General features: G+C 49.9%; 1 protein-coding gene across 2 annotated transcripts in view; it reads left to right on the top strand.

The window, feature by feature from the left end:
- Positions 1-3978: 3978 nt before the first annotated feature.
- LOC142258069 (serine/arginine-rich splicing factor 5-like) overlaps positions 3979-18587 on the top strand; it is a 34460-nt gene continuing 19851 nt past the window's right edge. For both annotated transcript variants that reach the window (XM_075330515.1, XM_075330516.1), the window contains exons 1-2: positions 3979-4069; positions 15062-15192. In XM_075330515.1, the coding sequence (XP_075186630.1) occupies positions 15067-15192 (126 nt within the window). In that variant the 5' untranslated portion in view covers positions 3979-4069; positions 15062-15066. The remainder of the gene's footprint in view (positions 4070-15061; positions 15193-18587) is intronic.

Below are 18587 nucleotides of genomic sequence, written 5' to 3' on the forward strand. Positions count from 1 at the left end.
TCCCCGTGAGACCTAGGTGTCACCCCAGGAGCACGCTGCTGCGCAGACCGAGAGGGGCCTGGGGGCGATGAACTCACAGTGCCCGAGGCCTGTGCGGGAATCTGGTGCCCCACAGTGATCAGTGAGGGGGGAGGAGAACACCTAAGTATGCTCCAGCCCTCACTGCCGACGTCCAGTCGACCGTCCCGCCCTTACCCCTGACTGGCAGGCCCGGGGGCGGCAGTTATGGTACTAGGCCGCATGAAGCCGGGGACTAAAGTTAATAACGCGGCCGGCAAACAGGCGCTGTCGGCGCGGTAGTCCCGGTCGTCACAAAAAAACAGCAGCCGCTGCAGCGTCTGTGACACAGGCGCTCCATGCACCGTCCCCAAGGGGACACAGAGTACCTTTAGATGCAGGGCCCTGTCCCTGATGATACCAAGTCTCCTGTCCGTCAGATTCCCCCAGGGGCTGCGGAGGGAGCCCGGTCCCAGTAAATGGATGACCGGATAGGATCCCACTTCTCCCAGAGCCTCTAAGGGATGGGGAAGGAAAACGGCATGTGGCTCCAGCCTTTGTACCCGCAATGGGTACCTCAACCTTAACAGCACCGCCGACTTAGTGGGGTGAGAAGGGAGCATGCCGGGGGCCCTGTGGGGGCCCTCTTTTCTTCCATCCAATACAATCAGCAGCTGCTGCTGACTAAAATGGGAGCTTGAGTGAATGTGTGCCTCCTTCAACACAAAGCATAAAAACTGAGGAGCCCGTGATGCACGGGAGGGTGTATAGGCAGAGGGGAGGGGTTACACTTTTTAAAGTGTAATACTTTGTGTGGCCTCCGGAGGCAGAAGCTATACACCCAATTGTCTGGGTCTCCCAATGGAGCGACAAAGAAAGGTGAGGATCCACTGACTAAATAGGACAGGATAGGAAAGGGGCTGATGGTGGCCAGAGAAAAACCCTACAAAAATCTGATAGTACAAAAAGCCCTCAGATCGCTAGATCTGAACTCCGTCCTATACCAGGTGCTCTTGTCATACCAATGAACAGAAAGCAGGAATCATTACAAATTCAAGAAGCAACAAACACATGGACATATAGGAGCAATACTCCAAACATAGCTGCAGGAAGCTTTCCAGCTACGCAACTGAGAGGGAAGATTCCTGCATGCAAATAAACTGACAATAACCACAGTAAATGACAAACCCAGAAAAGAGCAAAAAGAACAAAACAACATAAGAGAGAACCAAGCACTTATCTGGGATAGATGTGGTCTGGAGCAAGATAAGAAGGCTGGTAAACTGAAGTATAAATGACAAGCGGCTCAGACTGCTAGCAGACCAAGGTTTAAATGGGCAGAGAGTTAGCAATGGAAACGCCCATTGCTCCAGTACACCTGATCTGTCCAAACCATTACTGGCCACAAGACGGAGCCTCACAGCGAAAGCATAACTGACATTCACAACAACTTGGGTCCTGACAGTGCTACTGCTGCCATATCTTCATCCTCATCAGATGAGGAGTTTAACTTTGACAAGTATTTGGATGACATGGAGCAGGCAAAGCATTGCCGCAAGGAAAAAGATTTCACTCCGTCTCCTATAGCAGCAGATTGACCATATTTCAGCAATATTTTTCACTTGCTTGCAAAGAAATTGAAAAATTCAACCGTTCATCAAAACTGACTGTGCATGAGGCAATTCCTTTATACCCGGAAATTGATAGAGATGTTGCCCATGTGGTTACAGCTTTGCCTCCAACCCAAGTTACTGTAGAGAGGTTGTTCTACAGCCATAAAATTATTAGGTCAGATTTGAGGTCATCTGCGAAGGAGGCTCTGATGGAAGCAATTCTATTTCTTACAACAAATTCATGGACTGCACAAATGTTATTTAATTTGTTTTTTGTTGAAAACTGCTTTCTGCCACTTACATAGTGTATTACATAGTGTTATTTTTATATATATATATATATATATATATATATATATATATACAGTATATGTAATCTAGATTACATAGTGTATTACGTATTTATAATTTATTACAGTTTTTTGTGTTCTAAATTTGTATTCCAATAAATATATTTTATCTAAATATCTTGATTATTGTATAAAAAAAATGATTAAATGTCTGATGTTCACATTTTACTACAATACATTTTTTTACTTAAATATAAGCTATATATGTGGGAGTTGGAGTCGGTGAAGGGAAATTGAGGAGTCAGAGTCGCAGACTCCACAGCCCGGGTGATATCAGTGATATTAGTTCTGGACCTGTCCGCACAGGTACAATCCCCTGTAGTGACTGCAGCGCTTGTAGAGTGATTAGGACACAGGTATTTGGCGGAACAATCCACTAATAAGGGAAGCAAAGAGCAGAAAATACATCAAGGTCTGCTACACACTGCAAAAATGTGTCACATAGTGCCATACAGTACTCACATAATGCCATACAGTACTCAGAATGCCATACAGTGTCACATAACGCCATAAGTACACACACAGTGCCATACAGTACTCACATAGTGCCACACAGTGTCACATAATGCCATACAGTGCTCACATAGCGCCATACAGTGTGACAGAGTGATACAGTACTCACATAGTGTCATACAATGTTACATAATGCCATATAGTGCTCACATAGCGCCATACAGTGTGACAGAGTGATAGTGTCACATAGTACCATACAGTACTCACATAGTGCTATACAGTACTCACATAGTGCTATATAGTGTCACATAATGCTATAGAGTACTCACATAGTACCATACAGTGTCACATAACGCCATAAGTACTCACATAGTACCATACAGTGTCACATAACGCCATACAGTACTCACATAGTGCCATACAGTGTCACATAATGCCATACAGTACTCACATAGTGCCATACAGTACTGACATAGTGCCATACAGTACTCACATAATGCCATACAGTACTGACATAGTGCCATACAGTACTTATAATGCCATACAGTGCTCACATAGCACCATACAGTGTGACAGTGATACAGTGCCATATAGTGCCATACAGTGTCACATAATGCCATACAGTGCTCACATAGTGCCATACAGTGTCACATAGCACCATACAGTGACAGTGATACAGTGTCACATAGTGCCATACAATGTGACAGAGTGATACAGTGTCACATAGTGCCATACAGTACTCACATATACAAGTGCACAAATATATTACACATTCACCACGCGAAAAGTGGGCCTGTGTACCCCCAAATGCCAGGGCTGAATTTTAGTCCCAGTCCAGCCCTTGGCCAGGCACCATTGTTTTGGCATCACTCAGGCGTGGTGCACGCAAATGTCCGTCTACCATCATGGGGCTGTGCATGTCCATGTTGTTGGATTACGCTATAAAGTTGCAAAATTTTGGCGGAATATGGAATTGAGCAAAACGTTTGGTGTTTTCATGCAGGTTTTTGTCAGCTCTGCCAGTATGGGAGTAACTGGGGTGTGACGGGCGATGTCTGCTCGCCTAATTCATGATGAGCCGTGGCATGTTTTCTGCTGATTCTGGTCCCTGACTGGAGTAAGATTTGTGCACGTCTCAGGGAGCACATCATTTTTTTTTTTTTTTTAGCAGCGCTCATGTGTTTCGAGTTGAGCGCTTATTATTGAATCAGGTGCATGAAATATGAGAAAAATGGACATGTGAAGCAAGAAACAATGAACATCAATGTTTATACCTGTATTCAGGCGTAGTGTACACCTTGTAGGACTGTTTGCAGTTATTTAGTAATGGTGCAGGATTTTAAAGGTGAGGGGGGTTTATTCCACTTTTTTTTTTTCTATTTTTGAGGAGATTTCGGGGGCATCTATTGCCCATAGAGAAATATGTTCTACAAGTGGCCAGAAAATGACTTTTGTGCACATCTGCAGTGGAGGAATCTCTTCACAAAAGCTGCTAATATTTACCACAACTGAGGCGCCATGATGAGCAGAGCACGGCCAGGCCGGAGCCCTGCGGTTTCCATGACAACACGCCTCTCCCCGCGCCGCCATCTTGTTAGAGTCATATCCGGAGGTGCTCGGTCGCCATTTCATTCTCGGGAAGCGGCGGTGGCGTTGGTGAGTTTGCGGTGGAGGGTGATGGTGGATGGGTGCAGGGGAGGGCGCGGGTCCTCCCGGGGAGCGGAGGGTGCAGGGTGATGTACGGGACTGCACAGGGAGGCCCCCGGGGCGGGATGTGAGCAGCAGACAATACTATGCCCGGTATCTCCAGGGAGCGGCGGAGCGGGGAAAATGGAGGCTGTGCACGGTGTGTGCCTGCAGCCCGCCCGCCAGTGCACGCTGGGAGTTGTAGTCTGACCACAGCGGGTGATGGGCCTGATCACTATTGCTATTGTATGGAGCCATCACTGGGGACACGTGATCTCCAGGCTGCGGGCGTCAGGGCCCAGGACGGCGGAGGCACCATGCTCCTGTGTGTTCCCTCCATAATCACAGACACACATGATGGCGCCAGACACCACGGAGGCTGCTGGAATAATGGCCGGGAGGCCCGGGGCAGAAGGGAGGCTGCTGGAATAATGGCCGGGAGGCCCGGGGCAGGAGAGAGGCCGCGTAATGGCCCGGGGGCAGGAGAGAGGCCGCGTAATGGCCCGGGGGCAGGAGAGAGGCCGCGTAATGGCCCGGGGGCAGGAGAGAGGCCGCGTAATGGCCCGGGGGCAGGAGAGAGGCCGCGTAATGGCCCGGGGGCAGGAGAGAGGCCGCGTAATGGCCCGGGGGCAGGAGAGAGGCCGCGTAATGGCCCGGGGGCAGGAGAGAGGCCGCGTAATGGCCCGGGGGCAGGAGAGAGGCCGCGTAATGGCCCGGGGGCAGGAGAGAGGCCGAGTAATGGCCCGGGGGCAGGAGAGAGGCCGGGTAATGGCCCGGGGGCAGGCGAGAGGCCGGGTAATGGCCCGGGGGCAGGCGAGAGGCCGGGTAATGGCCCGGGGGCAGGCGAGAGGCCGGGTAATGGCCCGGGGGCAGGCGAGAGGCCGGGTAATGGCCCGGGGGCAGGCGAGAGGCCGGGTAATGGCCCGGGGGCAGGCGAGAGGCCGGGTAATGGCCCGGGGGCAGGCGAGAGGCCGGGTAATGGCCCGGGAGGCAGGCGAGAGGCCGGGTAATGGCCCGGGAGGCAGGCGAGAGGCCGGGTAATGGCCCGGGAGGCAGGCGAGAGGCCGGGTAATGGCCCGGGAGGCAGGCGAGAGGCCGGGTAATGGCCCGGGAGGCAGGCGAGAGGCCGGGTAATGGCCCGGGAGGCAGGCGAGAGGCCGGGTAATGGCCCGGGAGGCAGGCGAGAGGCCGAGTAATGGCCCGGGGGGCAGGAGAGAGGCCGAGTAATGGCCCGGGGGGCAGGAGAGAGGCCGAATAATGGCCGGGAGGCCCGGGACAGAAGGGAGGCCGAGTAAGGCCCGGGGCAGGAGGGAGGCCGAGTAATGGCCGGGAGGCCCGGGGGCAGGAGAGAGGCCGAGTAATGGCCCGGGGGCAGGAGAGAGGCCGAGTAATGGCCCGGGGGCAGGAGAGAGGCCGAGTAATGGCCCGGGGGCAGGAGAGAGGCCGAGTAATGGCCGGGAGGCCCGGGACAGAAGGGAGGCCGAGTAAGGCCCGGGGCAGGAGGGAGGCCGAGTAATGGCCGAGTAATGGCCCGGGGGCAGGAGAGAGGCCGAGTAATGGCCCGGGGGCAGGAGAGAGGCCGAGTAATGGCCCGGGGGCAGGAGAGAGGCCGAGTAATGGCCCGGGGGGCAGGAGAGAGGCCGAGTAATGGCCCGGGGGCAGGAGAGAGGCCGAGTAATGGCCCGGGGGCAGGAGAGAGGCCGAGTAATGGCCGGGAGGCCCGGGGGCAGGAGAGAGACCGAATAATGGCCCGGGGGCAGGAGAGAGGCCGAATAATGGCCGGGAGGCCCGGGGCAGGAGGGAGGCCAAGTAATGGCCGGGAGGCCCAGGGGCAGGAGGGAGGCCGAATAATGGCTGGGAGGCCCGGGGCAGGAGGGAGGCCAAGTAATGGCCGGGAGGCCCAGGGGCAGAAGGGAGGCCGAATAATGGCCCGGGGCAGAAGGGAGGCCGAATCACTAGTTACGAGTACTGAGCACCCGAGCATGGTAGTGCCCGCTCATCACTAGTTACCAGTACTGAGCACCCGAGCATGGTAGTGTCCGCTCATCACTAGTTACCAGTACTGAGCACCCGAGCATGGTAGTGCCCGCTCATCACTAGTTACGAGTACTGAGCATGGTAGTGTCCGCTCATCACTAGTTACGAGTACTGAGCATGGTAGTGCCCGCTCACCACTAGTTACGAGTACTGAGCATGGTAGTGCCCGCTCACCACTAGTTACGAGTACTGAGCATGGTAGTGCCCGCTCACCACTAGTTACGAGTACTGAGCATGGTAGTGCCCGCTCACCACTAGTTACGAGTACTGAGCATGGTAGTGCCCGCTCACCACTAGTTACGAGTACTGAGCATGGTAGTGCCCGCTCATCACTAGTTACGAGTACTGAGCATGGTAGTGCCCGCTCATCACTAGTTACGAGTACTGAGCATGGTAGTGCCCACTCACCACTAGTTACGAGTACTGAGCATGGTAGTGCCCGCTCACCACTAGTTACGAGTACTGAGCATGGTAGTGCCCGCTCATCACTAGTTACGAGTACTGAGCATGGTAGTGCCCGCTCATCACTAGTTATCAGTCAGATTTGCAATGTTTTGGGCTTTGTCTTCTGAAGCCTGATGTGATGGTATCGGCTCATGCCTTGCTGTATTCAGACACATTGTACAATTCTTTTCTCACGTGGCTGATTATCCTGGAGGGGTCATCGATACGACAGGCGATTGCATCCAGCGTGTGACTAAATATGTGACATGTTGGGAAGAGGTTATCTGACCGCATGCAGACGCTTGTGCTCCCCCTAGTGGTGGCTGCTGAGAGCTGAAGTATAGTCACTGCAGTCACTATAGGAAATGTAGGCACTTATTTTATTTTGGTAACCTTTTTTTTACGCTTAATATTTTAGATTTGGAAACAAGATTGAACCAAGTGATTCATTTTTTTTTTTTTGTTTACATACTGTTGCTGTGTTATAAAGTTAGTGAAACACATTAATTCGACATAGGCTATAGTCATGTTCAGGTCAAAACGTGCCATAAAAGAATATATTTTTATTTTTAGATTCCTGTTTTATCTACAAATATGCTAGTTCAGCTACGGTTAAAACCCAATCCCCCTAGTGTGGCGGGCACTTCAGTGGCATAGCTAGCTTAGTCACTGCCGGCTTCTGCACACTTGGCCATTTGGGGAATTTATACAGTGTGTCCACCCATATCCTGTCCACCGCCATTATCTTGAGAACGGCAGCCGCTATAGGCATAGAAGTGGTGTCTAGGTATAGTAAAGTAGCCATGCACTACACAATGAAACCACCTATAGCGCCACCTGGTGGAAAACAACGGAGTTAGCATTTTTATTTTAAAAACGGAACGAGATAGAGAAAAAAAGTGAATTACAAAGTTGTAGGGCATCATCAATTCAATATGAATCGACACCTTGCATGCAGAAATGCTATAATTAGAACGTGTAAAACTCACAAGGCTGCGGACGTGAAGCGATACCTCATGGAGACCTTCCTACAAGTCATTGGGTATGGTGGCTGTGTGGAGTGGCCTCCACGCTCACCTGACCTGACCCCATTGGACTTCTTTCTGTGAGGTCACATCAAACAGCCGGTGTATGCGACCCCTCCACCAACATTGCAGGACCTACGACGACGTATCACAGATGCTTGTGCAAACGTGTCACCTGCCATATTGCACAACGTGCAGCAAGATACAGTATGCTGTGCAGAGGCCAGATGTGCATTGCAGCTGACGGGGGCCACCAAGAGCATCAAAGTTAAATGAGCGCCATATGCGTGACCAGCATTCAATGTTTGGGGGGGTCATGGGTTTCACATTTCTGTATGCAAGGTGTCGATTCGTATTGAATTGATGATTCCCTGCAACTTTGTAATTCACTTTTTTTCTCTTATTCCATTTTCGAGATAAAAATGCTAACTCCGTTGTTTTCCACCAGGTGGTGCTATAGGTGGTTTCATTGCGTAGCGCATGGCTACTTTACTATACCTAGACACCACTTCTATGCCTATAGCTGCCGCCGTTCTCAAGTTAATGGCGGTGGACAGGATATGGGTGGACACAATGTAACCGATATAGCCAGTCACTGGTCCGATGCTTCATGGCATGCCAGTATAGGACGGAGTGTAGAGAGACCGAGCTGATGACCCACCAGGAAGGCGGTGCTCTATTTTTCGATGTTGGGAAGTCTCCATGAGTTTGTGCAGATTGTTCTGCAGCGTCTGGAACTGTTGCAGATCGGGTACAGCTGAGTGTATCTGTAGGGAAGCCGTTTTCTGACTCCGTTTTGGATGAGAACACACAGAAAAGCTTGGGCAAGAGCGCGGTCACAGCATCCAGGTCCAGAGTCCAAGCACTGAAAAATTGCATAACTACACACGTGGTCAAAACTATTGGTCCCCTTCATTTAATGAAAGAAAAACCCACAATGGTCATAGAATCTGACAAAAGTAATAATAAATAAAAAAAATCTATGAAAATAATCAAATGAAGGTCAGATATTGCTGCTTTTTTGCTTCCACAAAATTTTTGAAAAAATAAAACTCATGAAATAGGCCTGGACAGAAATGATGGCGCCCTCCTCCTCCTTAATATTTGGTTGCACAACCTTTTGAGGCAATCACTGTAATCAAATGGTTCCTGTAACGGTCAATGAGGCTTCTGCTCCTCTCCACAGGTATTTTGGCCGCTCCTTAAGAGCAAACTGCTCCTTGTGTCTGTGGTGTGTGAAGGTTGCCTTTTCCAGATGTTTCAGCTCTTTCCAAAGATGCTCAATAGGATCTAGGTCAGGGCTCATAGAAGCCACTTCAGAATAGTCCAATGTTTTCCTCTTAGCCAGTCTTGGGTGTTTTTAGCTGTGTATTTTGGGTCATTATCCTGTTGCAAGACCCATGACCTGCGACTGAGACCAAGCTTTGAAATTGAGCAGCACATTTCTCTCTAGAATCCCTTGATAGTCTTTGAGATTTCATTTTACACTGCACAGATTATTATTATTATTATTTATTTATAGAGCACCATTAATTCCATGGTGCTGTACATGAGAAGGGGGTTACATACAAAATACGTATACAAGTTACAGTAGACAGACTAGTACAGAGGGAAGAGGGCCCTACCCTTGCGGGCTTACATTCTATAGGATTATGGGGAGGAGACAATAGGTGGGGTGTATTCAAGACACCCTGTGCCAGATGCAGCAAAGCAGCCCCAGAACATAAGAGCCTCCTCCATGTTTCACAGTAGGGACAGTGTTCTTTTCTTGATATGCTTAATTTTTCCGTCTGTGGACATAGAGCTGATGTGCCTTGCCAAAAAGTTCAATTTTTGTCTCCTCCATCCATAGGACATTCTCCCAGAAGCTTTGTGGCTTGTCAATGTGTAGTTTGGCAAATTCCAGTCTGACTTTTGATTTTCCACATTGGCTCAAAGAATGACAGATGGTGCGAACTGACACTGATGTTCCTTGTGTTTGAAGTTCACCTTTAATCTCTTTTGACGTTTTTCTGGGCTCTTTTGTTACCATACGTAATGTCCGTCTTTTTAATTTGTCATCAATTTTCCTCCTGCGGCCACGTCCAGGGAGCTTTGCTACAGTCCCATGAGTCTTAAACTTATGAGTAATGTGTGCAACTGTAGTCACGGGAACATCAAGCTGCTTAGAGATGGTCTTATAACCTTTGCCTTTAACATGCTTGTCTATAATTTTCTTTCTAATCTCCTGAGACAACTTTCCTTCGCTTCCTCTGGTCTATGTTGTCAGATTCAGGTTATTTCTGTGGCCATTGTGGGGTTTTCTTTCATCAAACGAGGGGTACCAACAATTTTGACCACGTGTGTATGGCTGGGATCCCATGTTCTGGCCGTGGGAAGGAGAATGGCAGGATCACTGTATGTGGTCCCTACCTCGTCTCGGCAGGAACATGTGAACACTATATTACAAAGTTGGATTTTATTGATCCTTGCTGCAGCCAATCACTGGGTGCAGTGTTTTTTCCTTGATTGTGAGATTTTTTTTTGGTTGTTTTTTTTGGTTTGCTAAAAGCTAAATAGACACATATGGTTGATGGAGAACCTACAGCAGAGGTGTGAGGGAGAGAGCAGGTTGGTGGTATACTCTAGGTGTTGGCATCGGAGGAGCGCGGGGGCGCTGAACCTGGACGGATTCAGCAATCCAGCCGGCTTCACAGCAAAGCTTGCAATCCATGTATCAAAGAGCTTACAAGCAGGCTCCGTGTACCTAGGACAAAATATTATAGCAATCGCTAGAATTGACATTGCTTTCTCCTAAGACCACAAGACTGTGGCCAGGAGCAGTAAAGAAAATGTAAAGTCCCATCAGATAAAGTGCGGTACACCTTGTTGTGTCTGATCGGCCTTTCATTTATCAGCTCTCAAAGCAGATTCTCTGGGAGATTGTGTCCTGCAAATACATTTTAAAGGGAACCTGTCATTTAACAAAAAATCCCATTAATCTGCAGCCTAATAGCGATCCGAACTTGCCCAGCTTCTGCACCAAGAGCCACGCTGCCGAGAAGAAATGGACTTACGGCATTCGACTTTTAGTCATCGCTCTACATTCAGTGAGCAGCCCTTCCTTCCACTGACTGACAGCCGGCTCTATATGCTGTAGGCTGTCAGTCACTGCAAGAGGCACGTTACAGCAGACGCTCATTATACAGAGCCGTGACTGAACCGCGCCCACACTGTCCTGATGACTGAAAGACAAATGCTGCCAGGAGGAATTCGGTTCATTTCCTCCAGGCAGCAGGGCTCTGTGACCGAGTGCTTGGAAAGTACACTATGAACCTGGGAATGCCAGGGTGTACTAGGGTCAGTATGTCTGATGCTTATACTGCGTATCTTGCCATCTAATGCTTTATCTATAAATCCCTTTATCTGCTGTTTACAGTGAAAAATCAGTTTTTGGTTTTGTCTGTATTTGGTATTTTTCCTTTTTAACTTAAGTTACATTTTAACAAGTGTTCCAGAGGTTTGACACTTAATGTACCCTTTGTTGAAGATTAGCCACGGCTTTGGTATGTTTTTTTCCTGCTGACAGATTCCCTTGAATATTTACTGTCTTCTATAATAGTATTTTGGCTGAGTGCTCCGAGAGGAAGAGTATTAAGGCTGGGGCTACACTTCGCATCCGATGCGAGGTGCTAATGAGCCTCGGCTCCCGCCGTGCTGCGAGCGTCAGCCGAGTGTCCTTATACTGTCATCTGATTTTGCGCTCAGATCACAGCTGCAGGAGAGAGGGAGGGATTAATCTCTACAACTCCTCCATTGTCAGTCTGTGCGTATGTCGCAATGCACTTGGATGTCATCCGAGTGCAGTCCAAAGTTTCATTCGCACGCACAGACTTGTATGGGTGCGAGTGATCCGAGACCTTCTGATTCTCGCAGCATTCTGCGATTTTCTCCGTCAGATAAGGGCTCAGAAATAAAAAAAATCACAGATGGGATCGACCCCCATAGTGTTTATCATTGGTCCGAGAGGAATGCAAATTTTTTTTCTATCGCATTGCACTTGTCTGATTTTACTTGCCGTCTGTCCTAGGCCTTAGGGGTACTGTGCGCTCTGTTCTGTGCTGTTTACCCCAGGCATTATACCACACATGCTGTATGTGATGTCCTGTCCTGTGCTCGTTACAAAGTACCGTAGCTTTTCCAACATACCTGCACATTTTTATTTACACCATTGTAATGACCCAAAACTAAAGTACTTCTAAAACAAATACCCCTGCTATCAGATATTTATGACCTATCCTTAGGCACTACTTAAAGATTAAGGGACCTTAAATAGATAACTGTCAGTGTAGTGGATCTCCTATTTTAAAGGAATTGGTCAGCAGGATTTTACTCTGCTACTGAAAGCAATACAGTGTAGGGGCAGAGAGCCTGATTCCAGTGATGTCACTTACTTTACTACTTGGTGCAGTTTTGCTAGAATCCGTGTGTTTTCTCTGTTGCAGATCTAAGAGTTCTCAGAATGCTGAGCTGTGTATAACCCCGCCCACACCACTGATTGGCTGCTTACTGTATAAACTGCATTGTCAGCAAGCTGCCAATCAGTGGCGGGGGTGGAGTTACACACATTAGCCTGACTGTTTGTTGCATCTAGTCCAGTAGTGATGATCTCCTGCAGATAAAACACTTATTTTATTGAAACTACAGCACACATCCTAATAAGTGACACATCCCTGGAATCAAGCTCTCAGTGGCTAAATCATGCTGCTCTCGGATTAAAAATAAAAAACCTGCTACCTGATTGATTCCCTTTAATCACATGCAATTAGAGTAAGTTGAGCATAGATCCGTCCTTACCAGGGAGGGAGCTATAGATTGTTTCTCAGTATCATGATGATTTATGTCCTCTTTTTGCAAGACAGCTGCGGTCCTCTTCAGTGTATAGGAAGCTCCACATCGGTCCGAATCTGTGACTGATCTGTTCTTTTTACTGTCAATTGTCATCTAAAATTATAGCGACGGGTTTAAAATGGTTGTCCCTATTCAGAAATCTTCCTGACATGCAGTTCGTTCATTCCCGGTCCAGGTCAGTCTCCACAGCTGCCATAATCTGTGTTTGGCTGCAGCGCTGACGTATGCTTGACATCACTGCAGCCAATCCATGAGCTCTGCAGCTTGCGCCACACTTGTGTACCCAAGTATAATGGCAATCCATGGGGAAGTCGAGCATTATTCTAGTAGAATGATAGATTTCCCCATAGACTTACATTATACTCTGTATACGAGTCGAGCCTGTCCTGAGCGTCTTGACTTGCTCGTATAGAGTACCAAGAATGGTAGGGACAGCTCCTCACCAGTCCACATCAGGAAAGGTTTTCTGAAAGGAGACAACCCACCCTTTTAAGTGTGGATCTGGTATTCCTCATATACAGGCGAAGAATGTGGCATGTGTTCACACATTGCAGTATTCCACGTCGGCTGCCTTGGTTAGCGAGAACAATCCGTTCTGGGCCTGTGCTTGTTACCCAAGCTACTCGTTCAGCAAAGCAAGATTTCCCATAGGAAATCATTACAATGCAGAAAATTCCTTCCACAACTTGTTAAATGTCCCATATTCTGCCATTCCCCACACACACACGCACACACGCGCACGCACGCACACAAACACGCACATATTATGCTCACCTTACCTTCCATTCCATCGCCGGCGTGCTGGGACTTGCTGTTCGCTGGTACGGGCTGTGTATCGGGTTACCATCACGACGAGGGAGGAACTTTCGCACCCAGAGCGCTGACGTCAAAGGCAGGAGCCTCTGATTGGCCAGCGCGCTGCCTTTGAGTAGTGGCTGACAGAGGAAGTTCCTGCTTCATCGCTATGGTTGCCGATACACAGCCTGGAGCGGCGAACTACAGGACCCAGGAGGCCGGCGATGGAACGGAAGGCACACATATTATGCTCACCTTACCTTCCATTCCATCGCCGGCTTGCTGGGACTTGCTGTTCGCCGGTACGGGCTGTGTATCGGGTTACCATCACGACAAGGGAGGAACTTTCGCACCCAGAGCGCTGACGTCAAAGGCAGGAGCCTCTGATTGGCCAGCGCGCTGCCTTTGAGTAGTGGCTGACAGAGGAAGTTCCTGCTTCATCGCTATGGTTGCCGATACACAACCTGGAGCGGCGAACTACAGGACCCAGGAGGCCGGCGATGGAACGGAAGGCACACATGTTATGCTCACCTTACCTTCCGTTCCATCGCTGGCCTCCTGGGTCTTGTAGTTCGCGGCGAGGATTCCTCTCTTGTCGCAATGTACCGGTGAACTACAAGAACCATGAGGTCTGCGATGTAAGGTGAGCATAATACTGTGTGTGTGTGTGTGTGTGTGTGTGTGTGTGTGTGTGTGTGTGTGTGTGTGTGTGCTTGTGTGGACTGCAAGAGCGGGTCAGAGCGCGGTGGATGTATGGAACCGGAAGTGTGTGCGGTGAGGATTCCTCTCTTGTCGCAATGTACCGGTGAACTACAAGAACCATGAGGTCTGCGATGTAAGGTGAGCATAATACTGTGTGTGTGTGTGTGTGTGTGTGTGTGTGTGTGTGTGTGTGTGCTTGTGTGGACTGCAAGAGCGGGTCAGAGCGCGGTGGATGTATGGAACCGGAAGTGTGTGCGGTGAGGAGTCCTCTCTTGTCGCAATGTACCGGTGAACTACAAGAACCATGAGGTCTGCGATGTAAGGTGAGCATAATACTGTGTGTGTGTGTGTGTGTTTGTGCGTGTGCTTGTTTGGACTGCAAGAGCGGATCTGAGCGCGGTGGATGTATGGAACCGGAAGTGTGTGCGGTGAGGATTTTGCTCGTACGGCAAGGCTTTCTCGTAAACTGAGTTACAAACTTACAGAAAGCTTTGCTCATTAAGTGAAATTCTCGTTAACTGGGTTACTCGTTAAGCGAGGTACCACTGTATTGCTAAGTCTTGCTTTAACACATCTATACTCCCTCCCACAAAGAAACAATTACACAAGGCTAAAAGTGTAAAAATACATTTAATTGTGATCTCCCGTCTCCAAGGCATCTGACATCTGCACAATATGTAGAAGAAAAGCTCCTGGGATTTGTGCCTCCTCCTGCGCAGCCCCTTTGTGTAAGACTGGGAGCTCACCTGATCATTCCTGGTCTTCACACGGACAGGAGAAGACATGGACTATCCTACTTGGCGCTGGACACCTGCACAGTATCCGGGTATATGAGACGCAGCTGATTTTCTAGGGTAGTGTCCTCATTTCTGCCCGTTGGAGACGATGATGACCCCTCTTACATTATATCATGTACTTCTCTATGAGCGGGTCCTCTGCTGTTGTGAGAGGGCCTGTTTCTGGGGGCGGTCGTCACACTGGTCCTATACAAGTCCTATATAGTGTGCAGGATGTAGCCATTTTTATCTTTCTTTCTAGAACGTTGTACATTTTGTTTTCTTTCCTACAGATAAGATGAGTGGCTGCAGAGTGTTTATAGGGAGGCTCAGTCCTCATGCTCGTGAAAGAGACGTGGAGAAGTTCTTCAAGGGATATGGACGTATCAGAGAGATTAACTTAAAAAGTGGATTTGGCTTTGTGGTAAGTGTCCTTCGTGTTGTTCTCTTTGTATTACCTTGTTTTTCCTCCGAGTGTCTGTAGAATAATAGTCCCCCATGATAAACGTTACACTCCGGAGAGATGGAAAAATAGACTTGTTGACAGAAGACTCGTTTACCTGGTATCCATTGTTGATGCATGGGCTTCATAGAGCAGGCATTGGCTGTATTATCTCAGCCCAGGTGTTTTCACTCTGAAAAGCCGCCGGTGACCAATTTCTCCTTCTATACACACACCCAAATCAAAACGATCCGTGCAGCCTCTGTTAGGAGTCTCCACACAGGCATTGCTCCCACTAGCCAGTTTCCTACTCCACACTGATGAGGGGGAAATACCCCGAAACAGCTGTCTGTTGTACCATGTTTTGGCCTCGGTGGTTTCCTTGACCGGAGACTGCCCTTCCCGTGGTTTTTCCTTCCTGGTGAAAGACCTGGCTAGTTTCCTGCCAGCGTTGAGAAACATGTGATGGTGTCTCCGCGGCTTCCTTGTTCTGTTAGGAGTCTCGACACAGAAAATAGCCAGATATCCCTCCGGGAAGGACCCGGCCAAGGAGTGGCTCTTTTTAGGAGACCACCATAACCACCATATTAAGTGGCCCTTTTAGTCAATATTGAGCTCTTGACGAGTTTAAAGATATGACAAGAGAAATACCAAGGTCAGGTATCCATCCACAGACAGCTGTTTCGGGGTATTGCCCCTCATCAGTGTGGAGTAGGATTCTGGCCAGGTGGGAGCAATGCATAGTAGACCAGCAAAACAAAACAATTACTGATATCGGGGGCAGACCAGCCAGAGAAAACACTGCCGGCGGCTAACAACGGCGCTCAACTCAGTGAAATCCTAGGTGCATTGCCCCCTGGGAAGTATGCAAATCAAAAAGGTCCTAACAGATTCTCCATGGACCTTTTTTGATTTGCACACTTCCCAGGGGGCAATGCACCTAGGATTTCACTGTGTTGAGCGCCTTCGCTGGCTGCCGGCAGTGCCCACCGAGGAGCGGTGAGCGTCCGGAGGTGGACTCACTGGACCGTGCACCGGACTCCCCCCGAGAAGACGACCAGCAGCGAACCCCTATACAGGGACTGCGGTGCCTCCTCAAAGGGCCTAGATGCACGGCAGCCAGGAACTGGTAGTAGGAGTCTCTGTAAGGCCAGGCGTAGCACGGGTGTGACGTCCGCAGCAGGCAGAACACTGTTATGGCACCGGAGATGTTCACAGCAGGTGGCGTCCACAGTAGGTACGGCACCGGTGACGTCCACTGTAGGTATGGCCGGTGACGTCCACAGCAGGAATGGTACAGATGGCACGGCGAGACAGAGGATTAGAAACAGGTAGATAATGCACGGATGCAAACAATGGTACTCAAGGGCCTGGACATTAGCAATGCACTAATAGGAGCGTTGCTCTGGCGCCTATTGCCAGGGGAGGCGAACTTAAATACCCATATGGTAACAGGTGACCTCTGAGGTCACTTACAGATAATGGAGCGCTACCACTTTAAGAAAGGGGGCGTGGCCTCGCGCACAGCCTAGAATCACTCGCTGCAGATCTCTGTGTGGCCGGGAGACAGGAAGAGGCTGCAGCAGCCCCTGGAGCTTGACGCACCGCAGGAGCCGAACCAGGAGCAGAGCCTGCAGAGCCATGGGACCGGTAAGAGGAAGGATGTCGCTGCCGGAGGCTGGGACCAGGAGTGCACGTGGGGGCCATGCTGGGGCTGGGCAGATGTGAGGGGAGAGCGCCCACCTCGGGATCTGGCGGGACCAGGCGCTACACTGCCTGTGACTAGTTTCCAGCATGGCTCAGTCCTCAGCCGATTAGTAAAGTATGTTTTGGGGTTCTCTTTCCACTAGCGTCAACTAGCGTCTGAGCCAAACATACCTGGCTGAGATCGCACAGCCAGTGTCTGATGCATGCTGTCTGTGATCGGACAGTATGTATCCGCAGTCAGGATCACTTTAACCCCTTCACGATGAGACCAATTTCAATTTTTCGTTTTTTCCACCCCTTCTTCCCAAAGCCATAACTTTATTTTTCTGTCCACATAAACCATATGACAAGATGTAATTTTTAACTACACCATTGATGCTACTACATAGCATACTGCGAAACAGAAAAAAATCCAATTGTGATGACATAAAAAAAAACAACCTGAATTCTGACATTATTTTGGCAAATTATTTTTACAGTGTACATTTTATGGTAAAAATGACCTCACAATATGATTCCTCCTCATCAGTACGATTACGGCGATACCGAACATGTCCAGTTTTTTATTTTTCTTCGGCGCTCCATTGGGAGACCCAGACGATTGGTGTATAGCACTGCCTCCGGAGGCCACACAAAGCAATTACACTAAAAAGTGTAAGGCCCCTCCCCTTCTGGCTATACACCCCCAGTGGGATCACTGGCTCACCAGTTTTCTGCTTTGTGCGAAGGAGGTCAGACATCCATGCATAAGCTCCACTGTTCAGTCAGCAGTAGCTGCTGACTATATCGGATGGAAGAAAAGAGGGCCCATACTAGGGCCCCCAGCATGCTCCCTTCTCACCCCACTTGCGGTTTTTAAGGTTGAGGTACCTATTGCTGGTACGGAGGCTGGAGCCCACATGCTGTTTTCCTTCCCCATCCCCCTGAGGGGCTCTGAGGAAGTGGGATCTTTCCGGCCACCAAGCCCTGAGGCCGGGCTCCATCCACAGACCCATAGAACCTGCTGGATGTGGAGCGGGAGTGCCGTTCAGGGACAAGGCCCTGCAACTTTCAGGTACTCTGTGTCCCCGTATGGCAGGACACGCACACTCCAGGCTTGCTGGGTGTGCTAGTGCGCCGGGGACTGTAGCGCTGTGCGCTGGGCTTATAGTCCCTGCAGATTACTGGGGGACTTTACGTGTGGGGACCGCCGCGCCGACCGCCCCTGGAGCGGCGGCGCAGCTGCGACTTGTAGTGCGCCGGGGACGCGCCGACCGCGCTTTTACGGCGGCGGCGCTTCTAACTTTAGTCCCCGGCTTTTGCGGCCTAGCGCCGCTTCGTTCCCGCCCCCACCCTGTCACTCAGGGACAGGGAGAGACGCTGTTCTATAGCAGCGCCGAGGGCTGGAGCCTTATTTGCATTCTCCAGCCCCCTTTACTAGACACAGTGGGCGCCGGGTTCCCGCTCTTGTCTCGGGCACGCCCTCGGCCCGCCCCTCTCCTCTGGACGCCGGCAGCCATTCCGGCACGCAGAGCGGGAAAACGGAGACACTGAGCTACCAGCACAGGATTCCGGCGCCACACACCCGCTTTTGTGCGGGCGGTAAGCGGCAACTAAAGTGCTGACCCACTAATGCCGAAGTGTCCTTTTGTACGGTCGCTATTCAGGATGCAGACCTAGAAACAGCAGCA

Source organism: Anomaloglossus baeobatrachus, chromosome 12, assembly GCF_048569485.1.
Source record: "Anomaloglossus baeobatrachus isolate aAnoBae1 chromosome 12, aAnoBae1.hap1, whole genome shotgun sequence".
In the NCBI taxonomy this organism is placed as follows: domain Eukaryota; kingdom Metazoa; phylum Chordata; class Amphibia; order Anura; family Aromobatidae; genus Anomaloglossus; species Anomaloglossus baeobatrachus.